The 26,959-nt window shown below is 37.7% G+C and overlaps 1 protein-coding gene across 1 annotated transcript in view; it reads right to left on the bottom strand.

Annotated features, from left to right (window-relative positions):
* Positions 1-26,959, bottom strand: part of EIF2B3 (eukaryotic translation initiation factor 2B subunit gamma) — a 157,798-nt gene that overhangs the window by 76,500 nt on the left and 54,339 nt on the right. Inside the window, exons 4-5 of the mRNA XM_029228142.1 lie at positions 24,673-24,832; positions 11,565-11,676 (exon numbers count right to left, since the gene is read on the bottom strand). Of these exons, the coding sequence (XP_029083975.1) occupies positions 11,565-11,676; positions 24,673-24,832 (272 nt within the window). The remainder of the gene's footprint in view (positions 1-11,564; positions 11,677-24,672; positions 24,833-26,959) is intronic.

Genomic DNA, 26,959 nt, shown 5'->3' with positions numbered 1-26,959 from the left:
CCAGATTTGGTAACAAACAAATTTTCTCACTTTTTGTGAGAACTATGATTTTTTAAAAAGTCCAACAGCCTGAAATATGTATGTAGCTTTTTCTAATTCAATCTAACAAGCAAATGTTGGATTGAAATAGGTGTCTACCTTTCCCTATTACAGTGTTGGTCATGTCTCTCTAACATGCACAGAACTTGCCTGAGGAAATAAGTATGCTTTATGTTCTTTTTAGGACCCTTCAAAATTCTGGATAGGAATCCTAAGTGATTCACTGAATCCTAAGTGATTCACAGATGATTTAAAATCAAGTGCCAACATCAACTGATAAATAATGGATAACTCAAATGTGATATATACAAACAATGAAATACTAGTCAACAATAAAAAGGAATGAAGTACTGACATAAGCGATAACACAGATGAACCTTCAAAACATTAGGCTAAGTGAAAGAAGCCAGTCACAAAAGGTCACATATTGTATGATTACATTTCTATGAAATGTTCAGAATAGGTAAATATATGTATATATGTGTATATATATATATATATATATATATGTATATATATATATAGAAAGTAGATTAGTGCTTGCCTAGGGCAGGAGGGGAGAACTGGGGAGAAATTGGGAGTACCTTAATGGGTACCAGGTTTCTTTCGGGGGTAGTAAAAATGCTTTAAAAATGGACTGTGGTGATGGTTGCAAAACTCTGTGAATATATTAAAAACCATGGAATTGCACACTTTAAATGGGTAACTGTATGTTGTGTGAATTATATTTCAATAAAGCTGTTATAAAAAAAGGGAAAATCAAATGCTAGGACTTCTGTCTTCCATCTAAGATTTATAAAGCTGGAAAGAGAGTTGCTCTTATTCTAACAACAACAACAAAGAATCATCTACAAAATCATAACTTTTCTTGAGCTCATCACAGGGCAACCAAGTAGTGAGAAATCTAAGGAAAAATAAGAGACTCCAAGGAGAAATGAGATATCAACACTGGCTCACATATGGCACAGCATGGTAGGAAGACAGGGCTACCATACAAGCAGGTAAGAAGAATTCAGTTAAAACTCTTAAAGTGGGCTTCCCTGGTGGCACAGTGGTTAAGAATCTGCCTGCCAATGCAGAGGACACAGGTTCGAGCCCTGGTCCGGGAAGATCTCACATGCCGCGGAGCAACTAAGCCTGTGCACCACAACTACTGAGCCTGCGCGCCTAGAGCCCGTGCTCCACAACAAGAGAAGTCAAAGCAATGAGAAGCCCGCGCACCACAATGAAGAGTAGCCCCTGCTCGCCGCAACTAGAGAAGAGCCCTCATGCAGCAACAAAGACCTAATGCAGCCAAAAATAAAAAAATAAAATAAATTTATATAAAAAAAAATTCTTAACATGTTTCTTCTTTGTTTCTTTTCCCCCTCCCTCCCTTCTCTCTCTCCGCCACCCCCTTTCTTTTTTAGCTGTGCCACGCATTATGTGGGACCTTAGTTCCCCGACCAGGGATCAAACCTGCGCCCCCTGCATTGGAAGTGCGGAGTCTTAACCACTGGACCGCCAGGCAAGTTCCAAAATTCTTAACACATTTCTAAAGGCTGAGTGGTAACTAGCCTGAGAGGATACCATCCCAGAGACCATAGACACATGAGGTATTTGTACTTACTTTTCTCAAAGACACGGAACTGTGTACTACAAAGAGTAAAGTTAACTGTAGGTAAATGATACCTCAATAAACCCAACTTAAAAAAAAAAAAAAATCTGGGCTTCCCTGGTGGCGCAGTGGTTGAGAGTCCGCCTGCCGATGCAGGGGACATGGGTTTGTGCCCCGGTCCGGGAGGATCCCACATGCCACGGAGCAGCTAAGCCCGTGAGCCATGGCCGCTGAGCCTGCGCGTCCGGAGCCTGTGCTCCGCAGTGGGAGAGGCCACAACGGTGAGAGGCCCGCGTACTGCAAAAAAAAAAAAAAAAATCTAGTGCCAGGTAATGAGAAACAATCTAAATGTCCGGCAATACTAGATATGGTTAATAAATGATATATGTTCATATGACAGATGATTATACAGCTATTGAAAACCATGTTAGAAAACCAAGAAGACTGTGGTAGTCAGGATAATGGCCCCTCAAAGATGTCAACATCCTAGTTCCTGGAACCTGTGAACATGTTACCTTATATGGCAAAAGGGAATTTGCAGATGTGATTAAGTTAAGAATCTTGAGATGGGTGGATTATCCTAGATTATCCTGGTGGCCTGGTGGACTCGATGTAATTACAAGGGTCCTTATTAGAGGAAGAGAGTCAGCTAAGTACTTTCTAACTGACAAGTCATTTAGTTCTCTAGAATCACCCAGCCCTGAATGCTCAAATGTCAACATATTAGGCCTGACTACAACATCACAAAACTAGTGGGCTGCCATTTGATTTATTTGGTCCTGCAAACATATCTATGGTGTTGGGCAGACGTTGCCTCCGTTAGCTGGAACCCTCTCCTTCCGCTATGAACATGACCTGTAGCCCCTGGAGAATGAGAATCAGAGTTCCAAGCAGCAGTTTCAGGTGCTGGATCCACTTTCATCACTGCTTCCATTTATTCCTAGGGAGCTGGCAAATTCCTTTGCACTCTGATAAACCAAATAACTATCCCTTTATCAAATATTTATAGAGCAGCACTATAGGGCCACAAACTGGTAAATTGAAAGGAGTGTCTAGTACAGTAGTTTTCAACTTTGGTACATTAGAATCACCCAAGGAACTTAAAAAAAACGCTCATCCTATGCCAGACTATTTAAATAAGAATCTCTAGGGTACATCAACATTTTAAAGTATGCTCCCCAGAGTTGAGAACTGCTGGCCTTGTGAGAAGGACAGACAAGAAATGAATGCTTACAGGAGTGTGAGGCTGGAAAGACTCTAATTGAATGAATATACATTTTTTGGTACATTCTCAGTCAGGAGTTATAAGAGGCACAAATGTTATTAGATACCATTCATCACCGTTTTTATACACGCAGAGGCCAGTGCAACAGGTGTGCTTTCAGAGAAAAAAAACCATCCAGGAAATTTTACTCTACAATTGAAAGAATGATCACTCCAAGAGTGAGTAAGTTTGCTTTATCAGGCAAGGCAAACCACAGGGAAAACCATGTTACTGTGTGTTGAAGACTGGATTCTCTAGAAGTGATGATGAGACAGAATTTAGGGAGCAAGATGTTTATAAGGGATCAACACCTGAGTAAGGAAGGGGAGGAAGCAAGATTGGGTGGAGGAAAAACTGAGATGTAGGTTCTACAAAGCCTTGGCCAATCCAGCAGAGTTCTGAAGCAAGTATTGCCTGTCAGAATGGCCGAGCCTTTACACCTCTTCCTCATTCAGTCACAGGATGCAGGCTGCCCCAGCGAGGGCATGACCTCAGCCAATGTGATGCTGTACAGATGAGATAGATCCTGAAGTTGGTGACAGCTAGAGGCTGTCTGTGGACTACACTCCCTATTGCTAAGTAACGAGTCCTTCCTTCAAGGGGGACCTAGGCAGCTTATCTCAATGTTTATCGTTCGGCACTATAACAATGGACACCATGGGCCAAGAGGTAATTCTTCTTCTCAGGAATTTATTCTAACCCAGGCCTCTCTCTCTCTCTCTCTCTCTCTAGGAACAGAAGAAAGAAAAATTAGGACTATTTGTTGACAATATTTAAACAACAAAAGCCCTTGAAGTTTAGTAAGACCATAGGATGACTGTCCATTGTCCTTATATTTTGGATTGAACTAGTGGTGTGTCCAAGGTCTCAGCAAAGGCATCCAGCTGAGGCAGGATGCATCCCACATGCAGCCACTGACATTCCCTACTTCAAGGATATGTGGGGAGCAAACTGAGGTTGAAAGGAAAGGAACTATATCCTATTTGAACACCCCTCCTCCTCCCCAGATGTCTTTCAACTTCATTGTTTCTAAGAACCTCTTGATTCAAAGCCTAGAGATTTAGGATTTTATTGGTCATCTATAATTGTATAACAAATCACCTCAAACTCAGAGGCTTAAAATAACAAACATTTGTTATCTCACAGTTTCTGGAATTGGGGAGTGGTTTAGCTTGGTGGTTCTGACTCAGGTTCTCTCATGAGGTTGCAGTCAAGCTGTTGGTTAGGACTGCAGTCATCTCAAGGCTCTACTGGAGAAGAATCTGCTTTCAACATGGCTGTTAACAGGTCTCAGAATACCTGCTTCCAAGCTCATTCATATGGTTGCTGGCAGTCCTCAGTTCCTAACCATATGGCTTCTCCATAGCCTACCTGAATGTCCTCATGACATGGCAGCTAGCTTTCCTTTTCCTAGAGCTGTGTCATAACGCAGCAGCTGACTTCCCCAGAGTAAGTGATTCAAGAGAGAGCAAGAGAGCATAAGTGGGCACCAAAGACAGAAGCTGCAGTCTTTTTATAACCTAATTTTGGCAGTGACATCCCATCACTTCTACCACACTCTATTCACTAGCAGCAAGTTCCTAAGACCAGCTCATGCTCGAGGGGAGTTTTCTTCAGAGGAAGTGTATCAAAGAACTTATATCTTTAAAATTACCACAAAATTAAAACAGAATAGAAAGGTTTGGAGTTCAGTTAGGTTTGTTTTTGCAATCGGGTAAGAAAGAAATAAACAATCCAACAAAAGCCATTAGCCATGTCCACTGCAGAAAGTGCTTTAATTCAGCAAGAGTAAAGACTCTCCCCAGCTGCAATACTCCCCAGCAGGCATCTATGCCTACTAAACCAGGAACGCCACTTCCCAAAAGCAAGAGCAAAGTCAAATACAGTAAATTCCCTACACGCAAACGAGTTCCGTTCCAAGAGCATAAAGATTTGTCATCTTTATGAAGATGACAAATTCATAAGTCCAATTTGTTCAAGTCCAACAAAGTTAGCCTAGGTACCCAACTAACACAATTGGCTATATAGTACTGTACTGTAATAGGTTTATAATACTTTTTACACAAATAATACATAAAAAACAAAGAAAACTTTTAAAATCTTACAGTACAGTACCTTGAAGAGTACAGTAGTGCAGTACAACAGCTGGTGTACAGGGGCTGGCATTGAGTGAACAGGCAAGAAGTTACTGACTGGAGGAGGGAGAGGAGATGGTGGTGGAGCTGAAGGATCATCAGCAATAGGAGACGGAGGGCAAGCTGCAATTTCAGTCACGCCTGACGTTGATGGAATGCACGTTCGCATCTTTGAAAGTTCGAAACTTGAAGGTTCATATGAAGGGGACTTACTGTACAGAAATGTCTTCATTCACTGGACTGTATCTTTAGAAATAACACTACCCTGAATCCTCCTCACTTTAGGTCCTTAGGCTTAATCTCCACAGTAGCACATGTTTTTCTTGTTTTTAATACTTTTTAAATTGGAGGGATTCCCTGGTGGCACAGTGGTTGAGAGTCCTCCTGCCGATGTGGGGGACACAGGTTCGTACCCCGGTCTGGGAGGATCCCACATGCCGCGGAGCGGCTGGGTCCGTGAGCCATGGCCGCTGAGCTTGTGCGTCCAGAGTCTGTGCTCCACAATGGGAGAGGCCACAACAGTGAGAGGCCCGTGTACCGCAGGAAAAAAATATATATATATAGGAGGAAAATTTAAAATACAGAAAAGTACAAAGAAAAAAAATAATCATCATCCATACTTTCACCTTCCAGAATTAATTGTTACTGTCTCAGCAGAGATGTTTTATTTGTTTTTTGTTTCTGTTTTAACATAAATATCCCATTTGTTTTATGACTACCATGGCTTCTCTATCACTAAATTCTTTATTTTGATCGAATTCTTGGCTGCCTTCATTGTCAAGAAGTTTTATTTTGTTTTCCCCCCCCCCCCAAGAAGGACTCATAGGTGCCACATTCTTGATTCCTTTCATGTTTGAGAATGTCTTCCCATTATTGCTTTTATATTTGAATGATACCTTCATTATTAATAATATTCGTGAGTTCCACTTTCTTTTTCTGAAAACACAGATTGTGTTCCTCTGGTATGCAATGTAGTGAAGAACTTGGGGATAAACTTAATTTTTACTCTCATGTAAGTGATTAGCTTTTTGTCTCTGGACGCTTGAAGAACTCTTTCTTTATCTAGGGATAAGTTTAGTAAGTTTACTAGGATACAACTGGCCAAATTTTCAGAGAACACAATAACAATATACTCTCAAAATCTGTAGATTTTTCACTTGATTCAGAAAATTTTAGTATATCTTATTTTTAATTAAAAAATTAAAATTTAATTTAAATATGCACATAAAGAGGTAAATAGTCTCTCAAGGTTTACAATGAAAAATTTCAGTCTTCCATTCCCTTTCTTTCCCATTTTCTGTCCCCCAGAAGCACACCATTTCAATTCTTTTAGTGAATCCATTTAGTATTCCTACTCATATTTCTAATAACATTCCAATATTGATATTTCTTGGTTTTCCAATTCAGACATTATCTGTTGATTTCCCACTATGGAAGATGAGGATTTAGCTTCCTTTCATCACCAGCCTACCCCCACTACATACACCTGTACTTCTTGTATTCTCTACCTTTCTAATATAATTGTTTCATTATTTTGGTTAGCTTAATAATCAATGTTTAAGTTATTATGACTTCAGCTTTAGGTATTAGCTATTAACTATGAAAGAGGAAGTTTATCTCTCTTTTCTTCCCTCATACTTCCAACAGACTAACCTTCCCTCCCATTATTCCAAAGTAATTATATCATAATTTTGGCTAGTCAGTGATTACATTATTATGCATATATAACATTAGTTACACCTGAGCCATTTAGCAACTAATGGTTTTTTTCCTGAACATTTTTTTTTTCTTTTCTTTTTTTTTTTTTGGCTGCGCCATGCAGCTTGCAGGATCTTAGTTCCCTGACCAGGGATTGAACCTGTGTCCCCTGCAGTGGAAGCTCGGAGTCCTAATCACTGGACCGCCAGGGAAGTCCCTCCTGCACATTTTTGTTGTTTGCCTTGGCATTACTTGTCTTTTCATTTCTTAGTTTTCTAGATACTTATCAATAATTCAACTCCAAACTAAGTGCTCAAAACTCCTCTCAAAATGTTGACGCACATCAAGTATTCTATCATTTTCATCAGAAGAAATATGAACATTTTGAAGAAAATTTTCTCAAATCTTTCTGACCTATTCCAATCTGGTCTGTTTGCCATCTAGCCCAGATACACAGGTGTTATCCTGGAATCTCCCTTCATCATTATCCTAGGGATTCTTTTTCCTACATCCTATGTCTTTCTCTTTCTAAGTGTATGCCAGGGTTTTGGTGTTCTATATCCTCTTGTAGCTTCCTGAAACAGATGCATGGAAAGCAAATGCCTGAAAGGTTCTTACTCTACTCTCATATTTGATAGTTTGACTAGATATAGATTTAAGAATTCTGAAAGCATTCTTCCCTTATTTTATAGTTTCTAGTGTTGCTGTTAAGAAATTGAAAGTTATTTTAATTCCTTTATATATGATATCCCCCCTCTTCTCTGGAAGCTTGCAGGATTTTCTCTTTGGTATCAGGGTTATAACATTTCACAATGATAACTTGCTATGTTTCTTTTCACGCATTTTGCTGCACACTTTCCTTTCAGTCTAGAAACCCAGCTTCTTTCATTCTGAGAAATGTTTTTTGTAACAGTTCACTGATGATTTCTTCCCTCTTCATTTTCTCTGTTTTTTCCTTCTGGAACTCCTAATATTCAGATATTGGACCTCCTTGGCTGCTCCTTTAATCTTCTTATCATTTCTCTATTTTCCATCAATTTGTTGTTTTATTCTGCTTTGTGAAAAATTTTTCCAAAAAAATTTCCTAACTTTTCTATTAAATTTTTCATTTTAATATCAGCACTACGTGTTCTCTAAATGTTCCTTTTTAAATATAGCATCCTGCTTTTGGGTTCATGAATACAATATTCTCTCATCTCTCAATGAGGGCAAGGATTTTAGTGTGCTTTGTTCACTGCTGTGTCCCTAGCTCCTACAACAGTGGCACTCAGATGCTCAAACATTAATAATAAATGTTACCTTGTTGAAGTTTTTTTCTCTCTGCATAATTTCTGTTTCCTTCAAGTTGATTTTTTTCCTATTATTGTTTTTTTTCCCCGCCTGTTTATTTGTTCTGGCCTCTAAATCTGGTAATCCTTGCTTTTTTTGGGGTCCAACTTCTAAGACTGGCACAATAAATATGTGATTGAGAGCACTGAACATGTGGTGGACTTTGTCAACTTTGAAATTCAATGTAGTTAGATCCAAGAAGTATGTTATCTGCTGGGAACTCCCTGATGACTATATCTTTAGGTCTCTCCTTTTGGACTCTGCTACCACAGAGAAGAATCTTCTAATGTGCTTGTTTGACATGTGTAAGCCCGGCTGCTAGTATTTAGGAGCCAAGTGGAAGAAGGAAGCTGAGGACCTCAGAACATACATTCACTTAATCCCCACTTTCCGCATGGTACCTCCAACATCATCTATGCCTGGTGCCCCAATCCAGAGATCCTCTATTTTACCCTCTTCTGAGAATAAATCTCCAGCCTCTTACTAGAGTGGTGAGGTTTGGGGGAGGAAATCTAAGGATCTACTTTTTAGACAAACTTTGAAGTAATCCTGCTTTTAGCCTCACTACTAGATGTACTTGGTGCTGCTGAATCTTAACTCTTTTGAGAGTTTTATAGTGCAAATCAGCTTGCATCTCAGCTTTCCCCGCTTCTGGCTTAGCATTCAGCTTTCTCAGGTATGCTAAATTGTCCTGCTTCTCTGTTTCCCAATTTCTGTTGTTGCTATTTCCTTTTTCATTTTCTTTAGCCTTCTGGATTTACACCCTTCTAAAATCCCTTTACTGTTGGTCTTAGTGGGGTTTCAGAAGTCATATTTACCCAGTCCTTACAACTTTACATTAAAATCCTTAAATTAAATTACTTTACCAAGAATCCCTTATATCTTTGAATGCATCTTTTAGTCACATGTTCAGTTCTCTATTTCAGAGACGTTAACTATATTGAATCATCTTTGTCTTTTATTTCTATTAGATTCTAATTTCAATTATTTTCATTTTCATCTAAATTACTGAATACCTTAAACTTTTCCTCTATGTATATAATTTGATTTTCAGTGGTGTCAGTTCTGCTCTTTGCTATTTTTTAATTAATTAATTCTGTAATTAAGTTATTTGGTCCTCAATTTATTTTCTTAGTTCTATAATATCTTTTTTTATCTCATTTTGTTGTTTTATCATCTCATCACTGAACTCTTATTTATGAAATTCATATTCTACTGAGTTGTTTTGCAGTGGCAGAATTGTATATTTGTAAGGAAATTCTTTCTATTCTACTGAGTTATGTTTTTCTCAGGGCAGGTTTTTGTTTTTTTGCAGGGCATTTTTCTTGCTTTCATTTTTGCTATACATTTGCACAGTTGACACACTGATTCTTTTGGTCTTGTTCATGCTTGTTTTATTTATTTTGATATATTATAGATGAATTCTTATCTCTCATCCTCATGTATCTGAGACTGACTACCATGTGAGTGCTGGTTATTTTGTATTCTGTGTACTTTTCTATGGCTTCAGGGAATGATGTGAGTGGGAGGGATGGAAAGGGTATAGGGAACTCACCAAGGTACTGTAGAGTCGTTGTCCAATTATTTCTCTTTCCTGAGATTCTGTTAAATATTCTTGTTTCATTCCACATACGTAAGGGGTTACCCCATTCCTATGGAAGGACAGTCTCCAGCTTCACATTATTTCACCTATTCATTTTTTTAGGATTAGATCTTTTGTTTCTGTTAAACAGTCAACCTCATTGTTCATTTTCCCTGCTTCATCATTTATTCCCCAGCAGTTGTTCCCATTGCTTCTCAGTCAGAAGAAGATAAATGTACAGATATGTACTCAGTTTGCTTCTTTCCAGATCTGGAGCTATTAGTGAAAATTTGCAGCGTTTCATTAACACATCAGTATGGCTTCTGGGGAGTGGTGATAGGGTGGAGTTGGGAGCCTACTGTTATTCCTTTCTGTTCCTCACCAGAATCTTGTTTCTTTCCTTGGCCACCAGTTTTTAAGCTTTATTATGTTTGATTATCTTACTGTGTTTGCTACTGTTGAAATTTCTGCCATTTTTAAAATTAATTTATTTTTCACATTTACTTAGAAACTAGTAGTAGGAAGCTCTGTGATGCAATCTGAAGCATCCACTTTAATCCACAAGTGTTTCTATGCAAGGCTCTAATATAGAACTCTTATCCATAGGGGTAATTGGGCCAATTGAAGCTAGAGTTTAATTTCATTTTCATTAAAATATATACTCTGAAATATGTCTCCTACCTCTGTTGTGCTGGATAGCAAAACAAACAAACAAACAAGCAGGAAAAAACCCACCAACCAGTAAGACATTTCTTTCGCAATTTACTCCTCTTACATTCATTTCATCCAGCCTCCAAACATTTATTAAGCATTCCTATGTACTGGCATCAGGCAGTAAAGCTCTGAGTATAGTGGCTTCTGAGCAAGCAGTCAATAAAATGCTGATTGAAGAAAATGTGACGAGGTTGCCTATGTGCAGCCATTAGGATGGCTACTATCAAAAAAATAGAAAATGACAAGCTTTGATGAGGGTATGAAGAAATTATATCCTCATCACGGTTGGTGTGATTGTAAAATGGAAAACAGTATGGAGGTTCCTCAAAAAATAAAAAATAGGAACTATCAAATAATCCAGCAATCCCACCTCTGGATATATATCCAGAAGAATTCAAAGCAGGATCTCAAAGGGATATTTGCACAACCACGTTCACTGCAGCATTATTCACAATAGCCAAGAGGTGGAAGCAACCCAAATGTCCATTGATAGATGAACAGATAGAGAAAATGTGGTGTATACACACAATGGAATTTATGCAGCCTTAAAAGGAAGGAAATTCTGACACATGCTACAATGTGGATAAACCTTGAGGATACTATACTAATTAAGTGAAATAAGCCAGTGACAAAAAGACAAATAGTGCATGATTCCACTTATAAATGATACTTCAAGTAGTCAAATTCAGAAAAACAGAAAGCCAAATGGTGGTTACCAGGGCCTGGGGAGAGCAGATAAGGGAGAGTTGTTGTTTAATGGACACAGAGCTTCAGGTTTGCAAGATGAAAAAGTTCTGGAGATCTGCTTAACAACAATGTCAACATACTTTTAACACTACTGAACTGTACACTTAAATATGGTTAAGGTGGTAAATTTTATGTTGTGTGTTTATCACAATTAAAAAAAGAAAAGGAAGTTCTATAACACTGTTGGAAAGACAGTCCTGTTCCCTGTTCTCCCCACAGCTGCTCTGCCCCACTCCTATGCAGGATTTGATTCTACCTTGGCAGCAAAAGACACAGGGAAAAGCTAAGCTTGTGTGGTGAAGAAAAGCCTCCATCCTATCTCATGGGAAAACATTCACATACTTTTGTCAATTTCACACAGTTTAATCTAGTTTTCATTCCCTCTTTCCCATCCACTGGGTGGTTTTATTTTGTTTTAAGACAAGGAGGATTGCCAAAAAGAAAAACCCCAGGGCTTACTTCTGCAGGATGGATCCCTTAATGACCAGCTCCTCATCCAAGTCTGCTTCATTAGCCATGAAGAGCAGCCTCTTTCCTGTGCTGTCCACTCCAATGAAGTCACGCTGCTCCACTGAATCACACACAAAAAAGGAAAATCAAACAAAGCCATTTGCCCCACCTGTATGACTAAGTCAGGGGAGAGGGCACCTGCTCACATTGCTCTTAGAACCAAATACAGGAGTGAGTGCTATGTAACACATACTCACCACAATGTTTAAAACATGGGCAGTCAATTTTCTTCGTATTGCTCTAAAGGATATTATTAGGTTAACTGGTGAAGCCTGAATAAAGTCTGTAGATTAAAGTATGGTACCAATGTAATTTTCTGTTTTAAGAGACTGTGGGGTGTGGGGGAAAGATACACATTGATGTATTAAAGGCAAAGGGAATCATATCTGCAAATTATTCTCATAAATAGCTCGGAAAAATAATAATTACATATATAATATATTGTATATTCATTAGATATACATTGAATATATATTATAAGAGGGAAAGTGGGAGAATACTAGAGCAAATGTTAACATTTGGGGAATCTGGGCAAAGGATATCTGCGATCTTTATACTACTCCTGTAACCTTCTGTAAATGTAAAATTGTGTCAAAAATTAAAAGTTAAGGAGGTGATGGATATGTTAATTAGTTTGATGGTGGTATTCATTTCACAACATCTACATATGATGTCAAAACATCATGTTGTATACCTTAAATACAGAATTTTTATTTGTCAAAACTAAACAAGTAGGGGACTTCCCTGGTGGCGCAGTGGTTAAGAATCCGCCTGCCAATGCAGGAGACATGGGTTCAAGCCCTGGTCTGGGAAGATCCCACATGCCGTGGAGCAACTAAGCCCATGAGCCACAACTACTAGCCCGAGTGCCACAGCTACTGAAGCCTGCGTGCCTAGAGCCTGTTCTCTGCAACAAGAGAAGCCACTGCAATGAGAAGCCCGCGCACTGCAACTAAGAGTGGCCCCCGCTCACTGCAACTAGAGAAAGCCCGCATGCAGCAACGAAGACCCAACGCAGCAAAAAATAAAAATAAATAAATTTTAAAAAACCTAAACAAGTAAATATCAAAAAATTAACAGTTAAAAAAAAAAAGAGGGCCAGTCAAGATACTGCTTAGCCAAATTAACTAGATGAACCACAAGCCCACTGCATGGCACAGAAAGAAAGTGCAACTGTTTCAATGTAAGTAATAACCTAGGTTTGCTCACTGTGAAAATGGGAATAGCATTTAAGGACATCCACATTTAACCAACATTAACTGTATGTCTACTATGCACTAGATTTTGTGCTGTGTATGGGATGTGGAGAGTTCTCTGGTAGACAATGATCTTATAGGATGCCATATTATTGCTGTCTTCTGTGTTATATATTTCTTTCCCCCAACAAGATTACACACTGTTCAATGGCAGACTTATGATTCCTTTAGATCTCCCACAACATCTAGTGTAGTGTTGAACATTTAATAAAATCTGCTACTAACATCCATACAGTATCTATTTATAGCTTACAAAAACATTTTCTTTTTTTTCGGTACGCGGGCCTCTCACTGTTGTGGCCTCTCCCGTTGTGGAACACAGGCTCCGGATGCGCAGGCTCAGCGGCCATGGCTCACGGGCCCAGCCGCTCCGTGGCATGTGCAATCTTCCCGGACCGCGGCACGAACCCGTGTCCCCTGCATTGGCAGGCAGACTCGCAACCAATGCGCCACCAGGGAAGCCCTACAGAAACATTTTCACATAGAGGCAGCATAGCATAATGATTAAGAAGAGAGCCTCTGAAGCTAGACCACCTGGGTATGAATCCCACTTATTAGTTGTATCTCTTTGAGCAAGATAATAAACTTCCATTCCTCAGTTTCACCTGTAAAATGGGGATAATAGTGCCTACACCTACCTCACAGGATTTTTAGAACTAAATGAGTTAATATTTGTAAAGCTCTATTTAGTGCTATTAACTAAAACATTAAATAAAATGTTTAAGTTTAAAAAATTAAACAAAATACATGCTCTCATTTGATCTTCACAACAATCAAATAAAGCAATGATTTAATACCTATTTGAAAGGGAGAAACTAAAAGTTGAGCTCTAGGAAAAATGGTATCTCTAAAGATGAATTTGTCTACCTCCTATTGACAGACAATGGCTACTATATAACTGAACACGCTTCCCTGTTGGCTGCAGCTGCCTATATACCTAAAACCAAATGCTTTACTCAAGTGTATAATGTGTTTAGCTCAGGTTCTTGAAAGCATCTATTCCTTCAGATGGTCTCTGGTTATCTCATAGGCAGTGTTTTAATCTGAATAGGGAGAAACTATCATAAAAAATTACATGTTGTTTTTTTCTAATTACCAAGATAAGTGAACGCCAAAGAAGGAAGGGTAAATAATGCCAATTTGAAGGTGAGTTTTACAGAGAATTTCAATTGAAACTAAATTTTGCAGAGAATTTCAAATGTCACACAGCAACTCTGACACATAATTCATCCATTACATGCAAACTTGAGAATATAACAAAGTCTGCAAAGCTCTGATTATGAGGCAACATTTTAAAAAGAAATAACACAGAGATGTTATTTTTGGATATATTTGGAGTGCTTACCCTATCCAACTCCTTAGGCCCACAAAAAACCTTGAATTACTGAATGTCCTGGGAGCAATAATTTCCAAGTCAATTTTTCAGCTATGTTGCACTTCAGTCACATTTCCCTCACTCTCAGGCCCCCCTCCTTGTATTTGCTTCTTCGTAGCTACCATAGTAACTGGGACCTCAGAATATGATACAAATTATAGAAACTTGGACAGGTTTCTTTCTGTTCTGCTTTAACAAAGTGAATTCCACTTGGAAAGCAGAGCAAGAACATTAGAATGTCCATCCTAAGAGAAAGATTTACACAAATAAGGTTAAGAAGGCAGTTAAAACTATGAACTTCCATCTTAAAAAATTCTGTCACAATCAACTATTCATATATTTTTCCAGTTGTTTTTTACTTCTCTGTCTCCTCTACAGTCATTTATTCATTCGTTCATTCAACTAATAAATATATTTGTGCACCACCCCAGTGACAGGCATTATGTTTGGAGTGGGGAATTCCATCTCATTTTATGAGGCCAGCATGATTCTGATGCTAAAACCAGACAAAGATATGACAAAGGAAAATTACAGGCAAAACAAAACATTAGCAAATCAAAACTAACAGTCTATGTAGTAGATTTAAAAGGGTTACAAATTTGTTGTAGCTTTGTCCATCAAGATATAGGGTCGAGAATGTAAGATGGTAGCCACTGTGGAAAACAGTATGGTGGTTCCTCAAAAAATTAAAAACAGAATTACCATATGATCCAACAATTCCACTTCTGGGTATATAACCAAAATAATTGAAAGCAAGGTCTTGACGAGATATTTTTACACCCATGTCCTTAACAACATTACTCAAAATAGCTAAAATGTAGAAGCAACCCAAATGTCCATCTATGAATTAAATAGATAAGCAAAATGTGGTATATACACATAAGAGAATATTATTCAGCCTTAAAAAGGAAGGAAATCCTGAAATACGCTACAACATAGATAAACCTTGAGGACACTATACTAAGTGAAACAAACCAGTGACAAAAAGACAAATACTGTATGATTCTACTTATATAAGGTACTGAAAGTAGCCAAAATCATACAGACAGAAAACAGATGGTATTTGCCAGGGGCTGGGAGGAGGGGGAAATGGGGATTTATATTTAATGGTTATAAAGTTTCAGTTTTACAAGATGAGAAGAGTTGTGGAGATGGGTGCACAAAATTACATATGTATTTATTACCACTGAACTATGTTTAAAAAGAGATGGTAAATTTTATGTTATGTGTTTTTTACCACAACAAAAAAATCTGAAGAAAAAAAAGTGCCCACAGAAAAAAAAGAGAAGTGAGGTTAGTAAGGTTAGTTCCTTATCCTTTATATCTAGGCTGGCCTAGCGACTAGCTTTGACTAACAGGAGTGCGGAGGAAGTGACACGGTGTGAGTTCTGAGTTTAGGCCTCAAGAGACCTTGTAGCTTCTTTCTTATTCTCTTAGAACCTGCTGCTGCTGCTGCCATGTGAACAAGTCTGGGCTAGCCTCCTGTATAAGAGGCTAAATGGAAAGAGAAACTCAGCTGTCACAGCTAAGGCCCTAGACATACTAGTGAGTTCAGCTGTGGCAGGCTGGCTCTAAGAATGATAACTGCGTCCTGGCATGCACACCCTTCTGTATCCCCTCCCCTTGAGTATGGGCTGGCCTGGCTACTTGCTTCTACCAACAAAAAGTGGCAAAAGTAATCAGATGTTACTTTTGTGATTAGGTTACATAAGTTCATAACTTATGTGTAGCTAGAAGATTCTCACCCTTTCTCCTTGGAGAAAGGAGAGTCTATTTAATAAATGGAGGAAGGAAAAAGAGACATCTATATGGAAAACAAGATTAAACTGGATGCCAACCTCACACCATATACAAGACACAATTCTATTTGGATCAAGGAATTATGTGTCAAGCATAAATCTTTAAAATTCTTATTAGAAAATAGGTTAAGGACTTCCCTGGTGGCACAGTGGTTAAGAATCCACCTGCCAATGCAGGGGACATGGGTTTGAGCCCTGGTCCGGGAAGATTCCACATGCTGCGGAGCAACTAAGCCCATGTGCCACAACTATGGAGGCCTGCGCTCTAGAGCCCGCAAGCCACAATTACTGAAGCCTGTGCACCTAGAGCCCATGCTCTGCAACAAGAGAAGCCACCGCAATGAGAAGCCCGTGCACCACAACAAAGACCCAATGCAGCCAAAAATAAATAAATAAGTAAATAAATAATGAAAAAAAAAAAGAAAATATAAGTTAACATTGTTCAGAACTTGCAGTAGGGAGTTCAAGACACAAAAGATGCTTTTAAAATTTTGGTAATGGGCTTCCCTGGTGGCGCAGTGGTTGAGAGTCCGCCTGCTCATGCAGGGGACACGGGTTCGTGCCCCGGTCCAGGAAGATCCCACATGCCACGGAGCAGCTAAGCCCGTGAGCCATGGCCGCTGAGCCTGCGCGTCCGGAGCCTGTGCTCCGCAATGGGAGAGGCCACAACAGTGAGAGGCCCGCGTACCTCAAAGAAAAAAAAAAATTTTGGTAAATTTGATTATATTAAAGTTAAGAATTTTTGTTCATAGGACGTTTTAAAGAGAGAAAAGTTTTCCCATTTTCTTTTGGGAAACTATATTTGCAGTATATCCAACTGACAAACGAGTGGTAAGAATACAAATCAGTAAGAAAAGTGCAAATAACTCATTGAAAACTAGGCAAAATATATAAACAGGCATTTCACAGAAGAGAAAATAAATATGACCAGTGAACAAATATTCAACCTCGAGAGACCAAGGGAATGTACACAAAGATCACAATGAGATAAGATACCATTTTACTTCTGCTCAACTGACGCAAAGAATCTGACAATGCGGAGTGCTGGAGAGTAGATGGAGCAATGAATTCTTTTAAATCTCTGGTAGTTGGGGAAACTGATATAACCACTTTGGAAAAGAGTAAAACTGTTTACCATTATCCCCAAAATTGAACATTCATATATTCTATGACCCAGCAATTCTATTAAGAAACTCTTACATGTGCCCATTAAACATATGTACATAAATGTTCATAACAGCACTGGTGACAACAGCAAAAATTTGGAATCAATCTAAACCCCCATTGCTTGAAAAGTGAATAAATAAACTGTAGTGTATTTATACAGTGCAATTTTGTATAGCACTCAAAATGAAGAAACTGTAGCTGCCTGTAATATAATATTGGAAAAAGTTAAGTCCCAGTAGATTACATCCATCATGCTATCTTTTTAAATAAAATTAGAAGCAACTAAAAAATATATCAGGACTTCCCTGGTGGCACAGTGGTTAAGAATCCGCCTGCCAGTGCAGGGGACACGAGTTCAATCCCTGGTCTGGGAAGGTCCCACATGCCACAGAGCAACTAAGCCCGTGCGCCACAGCTACTGAGCCTGTGCTCTAGAGCCTGTGAGCCACAACTACTGAGCTGGCGTGCCACAAATATAAAGCCCGCATGCCTAGAGCTCACGCTCTGCAACAAGAGAAACCACTGCAATGAGAAGTCCGTGCACCACAATGAAGAGTAGCCCCTGTTCGCCGCAACTAGAGAAAGCCTGACACAGCAACAAGGACCCAACACGGCCAAAAATAAATAAATAAAATTAAAAAAATACATATATATCAATATATATTTTTAGAATACATAAAGCTGAGATAAAGGAAAGCCAAAAAAAATGATAAACAAGATTCAGTAAGGTGTTGATAATTATCTTAGATGGGGACAATAGTGAGTTGGGAGGGGGTAAGATCACATTGGTAGACGTTTTAAAGTTTGAGTTGAGTGGTGGGTTAAAAAAAAAAAAAGATTAGTATTTTCATTTTATTTGGATATATACCCAGGAGTGGAACTGCTGAATCATATGGTAGTTCTATTTTTAGCTTTCTGAGGAACCTCCATGCTGTTTTCCACAGTGGCTGCACCAGTTTACATTCCCACCAGCAGTGTACAAAGTTTCCCCTTTCTTCACAGCCTTGCCAAAGCTTGTTATTTGTAATGACAGCCATTCTGACAGATGTGAGGTAACATCTCATTGTGGTTTTCATTTGCATTTCTGAAAAGACACATGCACCCCAATGCTCATAGCAGTATTATTTATAACAGCTAAGATATGGAAGCAACCTAAGTGTCCATCAAATGAATAGATAAAGAAGATGTAGTATATATATATATATACACACACACACACAATGGAATACTAATCAGCCACAAAAAAGAATGAAAATTTTGCCATTTGTAACAACATGGAGGGACCTGGAAGGTATTATGCTTACTTAGTGAAATAAGTCAGATGAGAAAGACAAACACTGTATGTTACCACTTACGTGTGGAATTTAAAACATAAAACAAAAAAGAAAATATAACAAAAAGGAAATAGACTAACAGATATAGACAACAAACTAGTGGTTACCAGTGGGGAGAGGGAAGGTGGAGGGGCAAGATAGGGGTAGGGGATTAAGAAGTACGAAGAACTATGTATAAAATAAGTAAGCTAAAAGGATATATTGTACAGCACATGGAATATAGCCAATATTTTAAAATAACTATAAATGGAGTATAATCTTTAAAACTTGTGGATCACCATGTTGTATACTTGAAACTTATATAATACTGTAAACCAACTATACATCACTGAAAATAAAACAGGCAAACAAAATAGAGAATTACAGTCTAAGAGAACATGAAACGTATTCGTTCACTTAATTTTTTTTAAAGGTAATTAATCTGAGAAAAAATTTTTAGAACTGAGGACTTGAATTTTCAGATTGAAAGGCCCATTAGCATCCAACACAGGGGATGACATTAAACTATATTAAGGCATATCAATGTGAAATTTAGAAGTTTAGAAACAATAAGATCCTATAAGCTTCTAGAAAGGAAAAAAAGTGGTCTCATACAAAAAGAATCAAGAATCACAATGGTGTTGGACTTAAGAGAAAAGCTAAAAGATACTGAAATAATACTTTCAAAATTTTGAGGGGACAGGATTTCCAAGGGAAGTTTATACCCAGCCACCCCCTGCAAAAAAAGTGGATATAAACAAAGAAAGAGGAAAATATGAGGTTCAAGATAAGAGAGTGAAGGGTGAACCTAAAATGACAGTTACACAGCAGAGCAACTAGTCCAGAATCTAGGAGAGAGATCTTTAAGAATTTGAAATTGAGGGAAACAGTGTGTTGGAAAGTGATGAGAGGAAACTCACACAACTGGGGTTAAGGCTGAATTAGTAATAAATACATAGAAAACAAAGCAAATGAACAAATGAGACAATTAATTTTTAGGAAAATAAAAGGAAGAAAGAGAAAAGTAACAATATACTACAGGTTCAGCTGTGAATACCATTTATACATTCAAAATAATGTAAACCTCAAATATTCAGCAACACTGCAATATAAGTAACTACATTAGGAAGCTGAGGAGACTGGAAGTTTGCATGCGTGTGGTTGGGGCAGAAGGTGTGGTAAAATAGAACTAAATCTTTAACTTTCATAGTAGGAAGTAAATAGGTAATTCCTAAAACTAAAAATATCAAGACATAACGAACAAAAGCATGTTATTTGAGAGGTGGGGTTAAATGTGAAAAAAAATTAGCTAAAAATGTTGAAAGTGGCTGCCTCTGAGTGAGGTGAAGAGAGACAAGATGGGGGTTGCTATTTATTATAATATACCTTGGAGAATTACATTACTTTAAAAATTATGGGCATATAAAACACTGACAGAAATTAAAACTAAATTAAAAAAAAAAGAAGTAGAAAGCCCAGGCTATGGAGTTAGAAGGCACGGGTTCAAGTTCTGATTCTACCACTTACCACTGATGTGATATTGAACAACTATCCACAAAGTGCTATTAGGCCATAGATGGATATAAAAGTTGGTAAATAACAAAACTACCTAGCCCCATTCATTGGATTTTACCTTATGAGCAAACCTTGATTATTTATGTTTCTCATATAGGACTTAGCATAGATTTTATACATAGTATGTCCTAAATTCAATGACTACATCAAAATTTAATGCATTTGTTAGTCAGGGATCTGATTTCATACCAACTACCCAATCTGTACCTAAGTAAATTGCTCAACTCCTTTTTTTCAAATATCATGTCTTTAAAACATATTTCCCTGTAACTATGACATTAAACTGTTCCCTACATTTTGTACATGCTCCTATTATTGTACTTGTCACATTGTGACACACAATTTCTAGCATATTTGAACTTATTTCTGTATACTGTTTCCTCAATCACAAGAATTTCAGTTTTGAGTATGCAGGGATTTCAAGTCACTTCTGTTGGATATAATTAGGAAAAAAAAGGGGGAGGGGGCAGTGCGAATAGGATTAAGAAGAGAAAAAAGATAAGTAGAAGCCTAAGCAGGAATAGAAGGTTTTTGCTTTTTTCTTTTTTTTCAGTAGAGCTTTGAGAAAAATCAAGGAAGCTGAAGCAAAAGAAATATAGGCTCAGAACTGCCTGCCAGCATTTGTTAATACAGAGGGCTAAGCTGATTGAGAGGTGACAACCAAGTGACAGCTTTCACTTCTGAGATTCTTAAGCACTTTGATATATACTAATTCTAGTCTGAACCAAAGCTGTATATAACTCTGAGAACTAGGAAGGAGTTTTAGAAATACTACAGTGAACTGGATACGTTAAAAAATAATTTCCTAGAACTTTTTCCATTTCATATATCCCAAGAGACACGGTGGAACTATAGAGATAATAGTCAATAATTTGTGTCATAAAATCATAGTAGCATTAAATATTTGCACACAGGAATGTCCAGAAAAAAGAGCCCCTTAGTAAACACGTTAATCTGTAATTAAGCAAAATAAACATATGTTCTCACTGAAATTGAGAAAGAAGGAAATCTTGGATTTTCTAACAAGCAAGGGATGGTAAGTGAAAATTAATGATCTTTACACAACTGGTTGGTTGAATCCATATTGTGAAACCTGGATACAAAGGGCCAACTATAGTGTCAAGTAGCAGATCACATGCTTTACAAACATCTCATTTAATTCTCACACAAAAATCCCCAAAGGATTCAGTCTCATTTTACAGCTAAAGAAAATGAAGTTCAGGTCAGTTAGACAATTTGTCCAAGACCACACAGTTTTTGAGTGTTGAAGCCCACCCAGTCTGAACTCCAGAACCTGTGCTTTTAACAACCATGCTACAGCAGTAGCTGTTTAATTTAAAAATCTTGAAAACATTTCTAAACACAAATTAATAGGCAGTGGGAATTCCCTGTCCAGTGTTTAGGACTACATGCTTCCATTGCAGGGGGCACGGGTTCAATCCCTGGTCGGAGAACTAAGATCCCACAAGCTGCGTGGTGTGGCCAAAAAAAAAAGAAAAGAAAAGAAAAAAAAATTAATAGGCAATGTAGTGTCAGTGTGCTAAACTTATATTGCTGAAACTCAGGCTCTTATAATACCCACTCATGAATCTAACTACAGCTCAGGCTCAAATTTTTAGGATTTAAACATCTAGGGCTTGAATTTACTTTCTCTTACCTCAGGGGCAATAAGAGCTACCTTTATAGGCAGGCCCTTCAACCCATTCACTAGTATCTACTGACTGGTCACCACCGGCCATAACTGAGCCAGATGCTGGGGATAAAGTGAACAAACTGGACATGACCCCTATTCTCACGGAGCTTATAGTCCAGTAGAGGAGAGAGTAAGTAAGAGAGTAGGGCTGCCATATGTAGGCAAACAAGGGGCTATAATTTCATATTAGAGGGTCAAGGAAGACCTCTCTCAGCAAATAACTTGAAGGCTAAGCTGGATTTAGAGTGCATGTGTTGTGGGTAAGGGGAGAGCATTCCTGGTAGAGAACATCATGTGTAAAGGGTGGTAGCAGGAAAAAAAAAACAGTCCAAAAAATCCAAACATAAGTTTGATCCTGCCTTCCTCAGTATCTACAGCTCCTACAAATCTGAGAAGGAAGTGGCAACAGGGAGAACGATGGCTCCTGAAACATCTAGCCATTAGGCATTCTCCAATAAGCCAGTAAGAACACAATTTGGGAAACTTGGACCTAAGGGATCTAGACTATTGAACCATATCTGAGAACGAGAGAACTGCAGGCTGTTCTGGCACATAAGAGCAGCCAAGAGGCATGCCAAATACACAATGAGAAATTCAGGATTCTTTTAAAAAAATGCTTATCACTGAAATGCATAGCATTCCATGGTAAGAATTTAAAACTCATTTAGGTGAAACTTAGCTGTCAAACATAACAAAATATAGATATTGAGGAGTTCAAAATTTCATGTTAAGAATGAAAAATCTATAACACAAAACTGATTATGACATTTTCTTGTTTAAAATTCCTCAAACAACTCCCCACTGTTTTGGGGATAAAGTTCAAACTCTTTAGTCTAATCCCTGTATTCTCTCCAGTACCATTTCCTGCTTCCCTGCCCTCCATACTCACACTATAACCATACAGCAAGTTACCAGTATACATCATACCTTTTCAAAGAGAATAGAAGAGCCAACATAAAGGGACTTCCACTAACCACGCTGTGACAACTTAAGCATCAAAACATTTTTTTTTTCTCATTGAATGGGTATACCATAATTTATTTATTTATTTATTTATTTAATTGGAGTATAATTGCTTTACAATGGTGTGTTACTTTCTGCTTTATAACAAAGTGAATCAGTTATACATATACATATGTTCCCATATCTCTTCCCTCTTGCGTCTCCCTCCCTCCCACCCTCCCTATCCCACCCCTCCAGGCGGTCACAAAGCACCTAGCTGATCTCCCTGTGCTAAGCATCAAAACATTTAAAAATGAATAGATAGATAATAGTTACAGTTAATTTAAAATAAAATTGTGAAAAGCTACACATTTATAATGATACTTAAGAGATAAAGGCTAATATGTAATGTAATAAAAAGTTATAATACCAAGAAGAGTAACTATAGTAGGGTATTTGATTTTTTAAAATTGTTATAAGTAGAGGAGTGTGAAAAAAAGAAAACATTAATATTTGTAAAATATACATATGTTTATAAAGTCTGGATACACAGTTGTTTTTATCTGTATAGGTAGAAAAGGCTGAATACAGGGAATTGTGAGTAAGCAAACCAGACCTCACAGAAGTAGAAACTATGTCAAGAACAAAAGGACTAATCCACATGAGAAGCATACATAATAACAAGGTAGAAAGAGGATTCAACAATTGATCTGCACCAGTGATTGCTTTAACACAAAAAGCAACTAGAAAGAAGTTTCAATGCTATAATCCAAAATTACAAGTTAACCAAATGCCCTGAAGAAGAGAGCTGAAAGTACAAACTACATTACTCAAATCCTAGGAATGAACATTCTAGGTGGCCCTATTAATAATAGTCAGATACTAATAAGCCATACATGGCTTCTAATAATTGCAACAGACTGCGTCAATATATAATGACAGGACAATGGGTTACATAATTCTGACTAAGAAAAACCTAAAGAACACATCATTCCAGGGAAAAACTCCAGGGAAAAAACACATCATTCCAGGAAAAACTAAAACCTATATAAAAAGTATGATCTAACAAAGCTTTTTGGTCATAAGTTCAGTTTTGTTTTGTTTTACTATTTATTTATTTGGTTGCGCCAGGTCTTGGTTGCAGCATGTAGTCCTCAGTTACTGCTCGCTGGCTCCTTAGTTGTGGCACGTGGGCTCTTCAGTTGTGGCATGCGAACTCTTAGTTGTGGCATGCATGTGGGATCTAGTTCCCTGACCAGGGATCGAACCCGGGCCCCCTGCATTGGGAGCGTAGAGTCTTAACCACTGTGCCATCAGGGAAGTCCCATAAGTTCAGTTATTAAAAGTAGCCCAGTCATAGAATCAGTGACTCAGGTTTGAAATAATCTGGGAAAAGCAATCATGAACTATGCCTTAACTAAAAATCAATAACAAGTCAATAACGCAAATTCTATAACCCTGGCTGGACTAGAGTATTATTCCTTTTCTTTTTGGTCTGGTAAGATTACTATAACTCTCTGAAGATTAAAAAAAAAATAACCCACTACTAGAATCAAACATACTAAATTTGTAATAATTTTAATTGCTTAAAGATATCTAATTTAATTTGTAATCAAATTTTAATTATTTGTAAACATTGATTTTAAATTAGATTTTTTGGTTTCTTAGTATATGTATTCAATTATTTGAGTTTTAAACACAATGCAAACAGTTCTGAGTGCTCCTCTCTGCAGACAAAAGCCTCTTGGATGGTACAGAATCTAATCAATAGTTATAAGCCTCTTCAAATCAGGGACTGTGTCTTATTTGACTTTATGTCATCAACCTCTAGCATAGTAGAGTCAGTTCTCAATAAATGTTTCTTAAGTGAAAGCATGAATGATAATAATAATTATAAGAACCCAACAAACAAATAAATCAAACTCTAGTCTCCTTACCTGCTTTTTTTTTCCCCTTTTGACCTGGAACTGGTTCTAAGCCATCCTGACCTTTTCTCATTAACATAGCAAGCGATGCATCATGAGCTCTGAACAGGTCCACTACCTCATGTAAGGCAACATCTGTTATCAGATCACAGCTCAGGACCAGTACATCTGTCTGTCAAATGGAGAAGGGGAAACGTCAATATCACAAAGGACAATGGATCACACAAATCATCACAGGATAAACTTACAACGTCTTCAAAGAACACAAACTGCACACTTGCCCTCAAACCTTTTTTATAGCAGTAGCACAGGTAAAATAAATGGGGTCGTTCTAATTGAGCTGTGTTGGGGGAGGGTCTGGAATTCCTACCTCCCCTTTGTGTACGCCTTACTGCTGCTGTCCCTGAGGCACCTCTGGAATCCTGGGCTCTAAGGAACAGGGTATGAAAACTACCACATTGTCTATTTCTGTGACGATGGAGTTAATGACCTTAAATTTATACATCCCTTTACAGTTCAAAAAGCACTTTGGCAAAGTTTGATGATTCAATATGGTTATGAAATACTTTATTTTAAAGCAGTCACTTTGATTGGAAGATTAGGATTGATACATACACATTATTGATACTATGTATAAAATAGATAACTAATGAGAACATACTGTATAGCACAGGGAACTCTACTTAATGCAATGTGGTGGCCTAAATGGGAAGGAAATCCAAAAAGGAGGGGATATATGTATATGTATAGCTGATTCATTTTACTGTACAGTAGAAACTAACACAACATAGTAATGCAACTATAATACCATAAAAATTAATTAAAAAAAACTTAAAGTCACTTTTCTACAATACTAGGAAATAACTAACACATGAATATATTATAATGTGCCCTTCTTTGGAAAATCAGTCTAGCTAATAAACAATTATAATACAACCTCAGGTATGTATAAAAACACTCATTTAATCCTCATAACAGTACAGGTTCTGCTATTTTTAAAAGTCTGAAAAACACTGGAGTAAATTATTCCAGATTTAAGAATAAAGTAAATATCTACATGGAAATTTCTGTAAGTGGCTCCAACTTTTCTAAAATTTTAATTTAAAATCAAGATTCCTGCTTTGGGGGAAAATATAGATAATTTCAACTTACATTCTAGGAAAGCAAAGAATCATACTTGCTCAGGAAGTGACTCAACCATCAGAATGCCTTATCTTACTGCCTGCAATTTCTTATTCCGAATACAGAATCTGTACCAGAACTGTCATTTCCTTTTCTACATCTAACTCATTGTTTATAGCTTAAACAATTCCTTTTGAAGGCCTCTTAAGTTTAAGAAGTTCAAATTTGGATTTTTTTCTACTCTTCTACTTAAGGCTCTCTTAATTCTTTCTGGATCTTAACTGAGCTAAAAAAAAAAAAGTTCCTATAAACATCATCTTCTTAGGAAAAAAAAATTCCTTAAGTCTGCAGCTCACCATCCAGGAACTGTCAAACATTAACAGATCAGCCCACATACATGCAAGCTAAGGAAGAAATAGCTTCCAGAATCCTACTTCTTGTTAACAATGCTTAGAAGGGAGGAAGTATGGACCATTTACTAAAGACATGTCACCTACAGCAGTACAGAAGTTGCCCCATTTCTTTATAATGAAAATGACAGTTTGTTGAAGAAAAAAAATCCTTTCTATTTTTCTAAGTTTCTTTAATAAGATGACTGATTTCTGCAAGCTGACTGTTCCACAATAAATTTAATTATTAAGTGTACTCCAGAGTGAAGAAAACAACCCCAATGCAGATGCCTCTCAAGTGGTGACAATGTTGTCTTGGAAAATAAACGCTGTTATCATTCAATATCTGCAAAAAACAAATCTGTCAGCATAGTGAAGGTCAAACAAGTCCTGCATAATTGTGAACAGTCTGCAGCCTCATTTACCTCTTTGCTTTTAGATGACTTTTCGCTAAGCTGAATGCAAAATCCCCAAGAAGCACAAGGAACAGAGCCCTCCCCCGTGTCTGGTTGCCATCTGTTCTCAGCGTGAAAAGAAAGGCTTCAGTCTGAAAGGGCAGGGCCTGGGATACAGATGGAGGTGCTATTCCATCAGGTCCTCTTCCTGCCTCTGCTCCCAGAGAATGCACCATTCTCACTGAGACCAAACACATTCCCGTCTTCTCTGCAATTCCACTTCCAAAGGAAAGTCTCTGCTGACAAACTGTACTTCATTTCCAAAGCTAGAAATCCTGGAAGAAGAAACTAAAGTCTAAAAGGAAAATGAAATCATCCTTACATCTTCGTAAT

Source organism: Monodon monoceros, unplaced genomic scaffold, assembly GCF_005190385.1.
Source record: "Monodon monoceros isolate NGI ecotype Baffin Bay Population unplaced genomic scaffold, NGI_Narwhal_1 Super_Scaffold_18, whole genome shotgun sequence".
Classification (NCBI taxonomy): domain Eukaryota; kingdom Metazoa; phylum Chordata; class Mammalia; order Artiodactyla; family Monodontidae; genus Monodon; species Monodon monoceros.
Note: the sequence above shows the minus strand (reverse complement) of the source record. Positions and strands in the feature narration are given on the sequence as shown.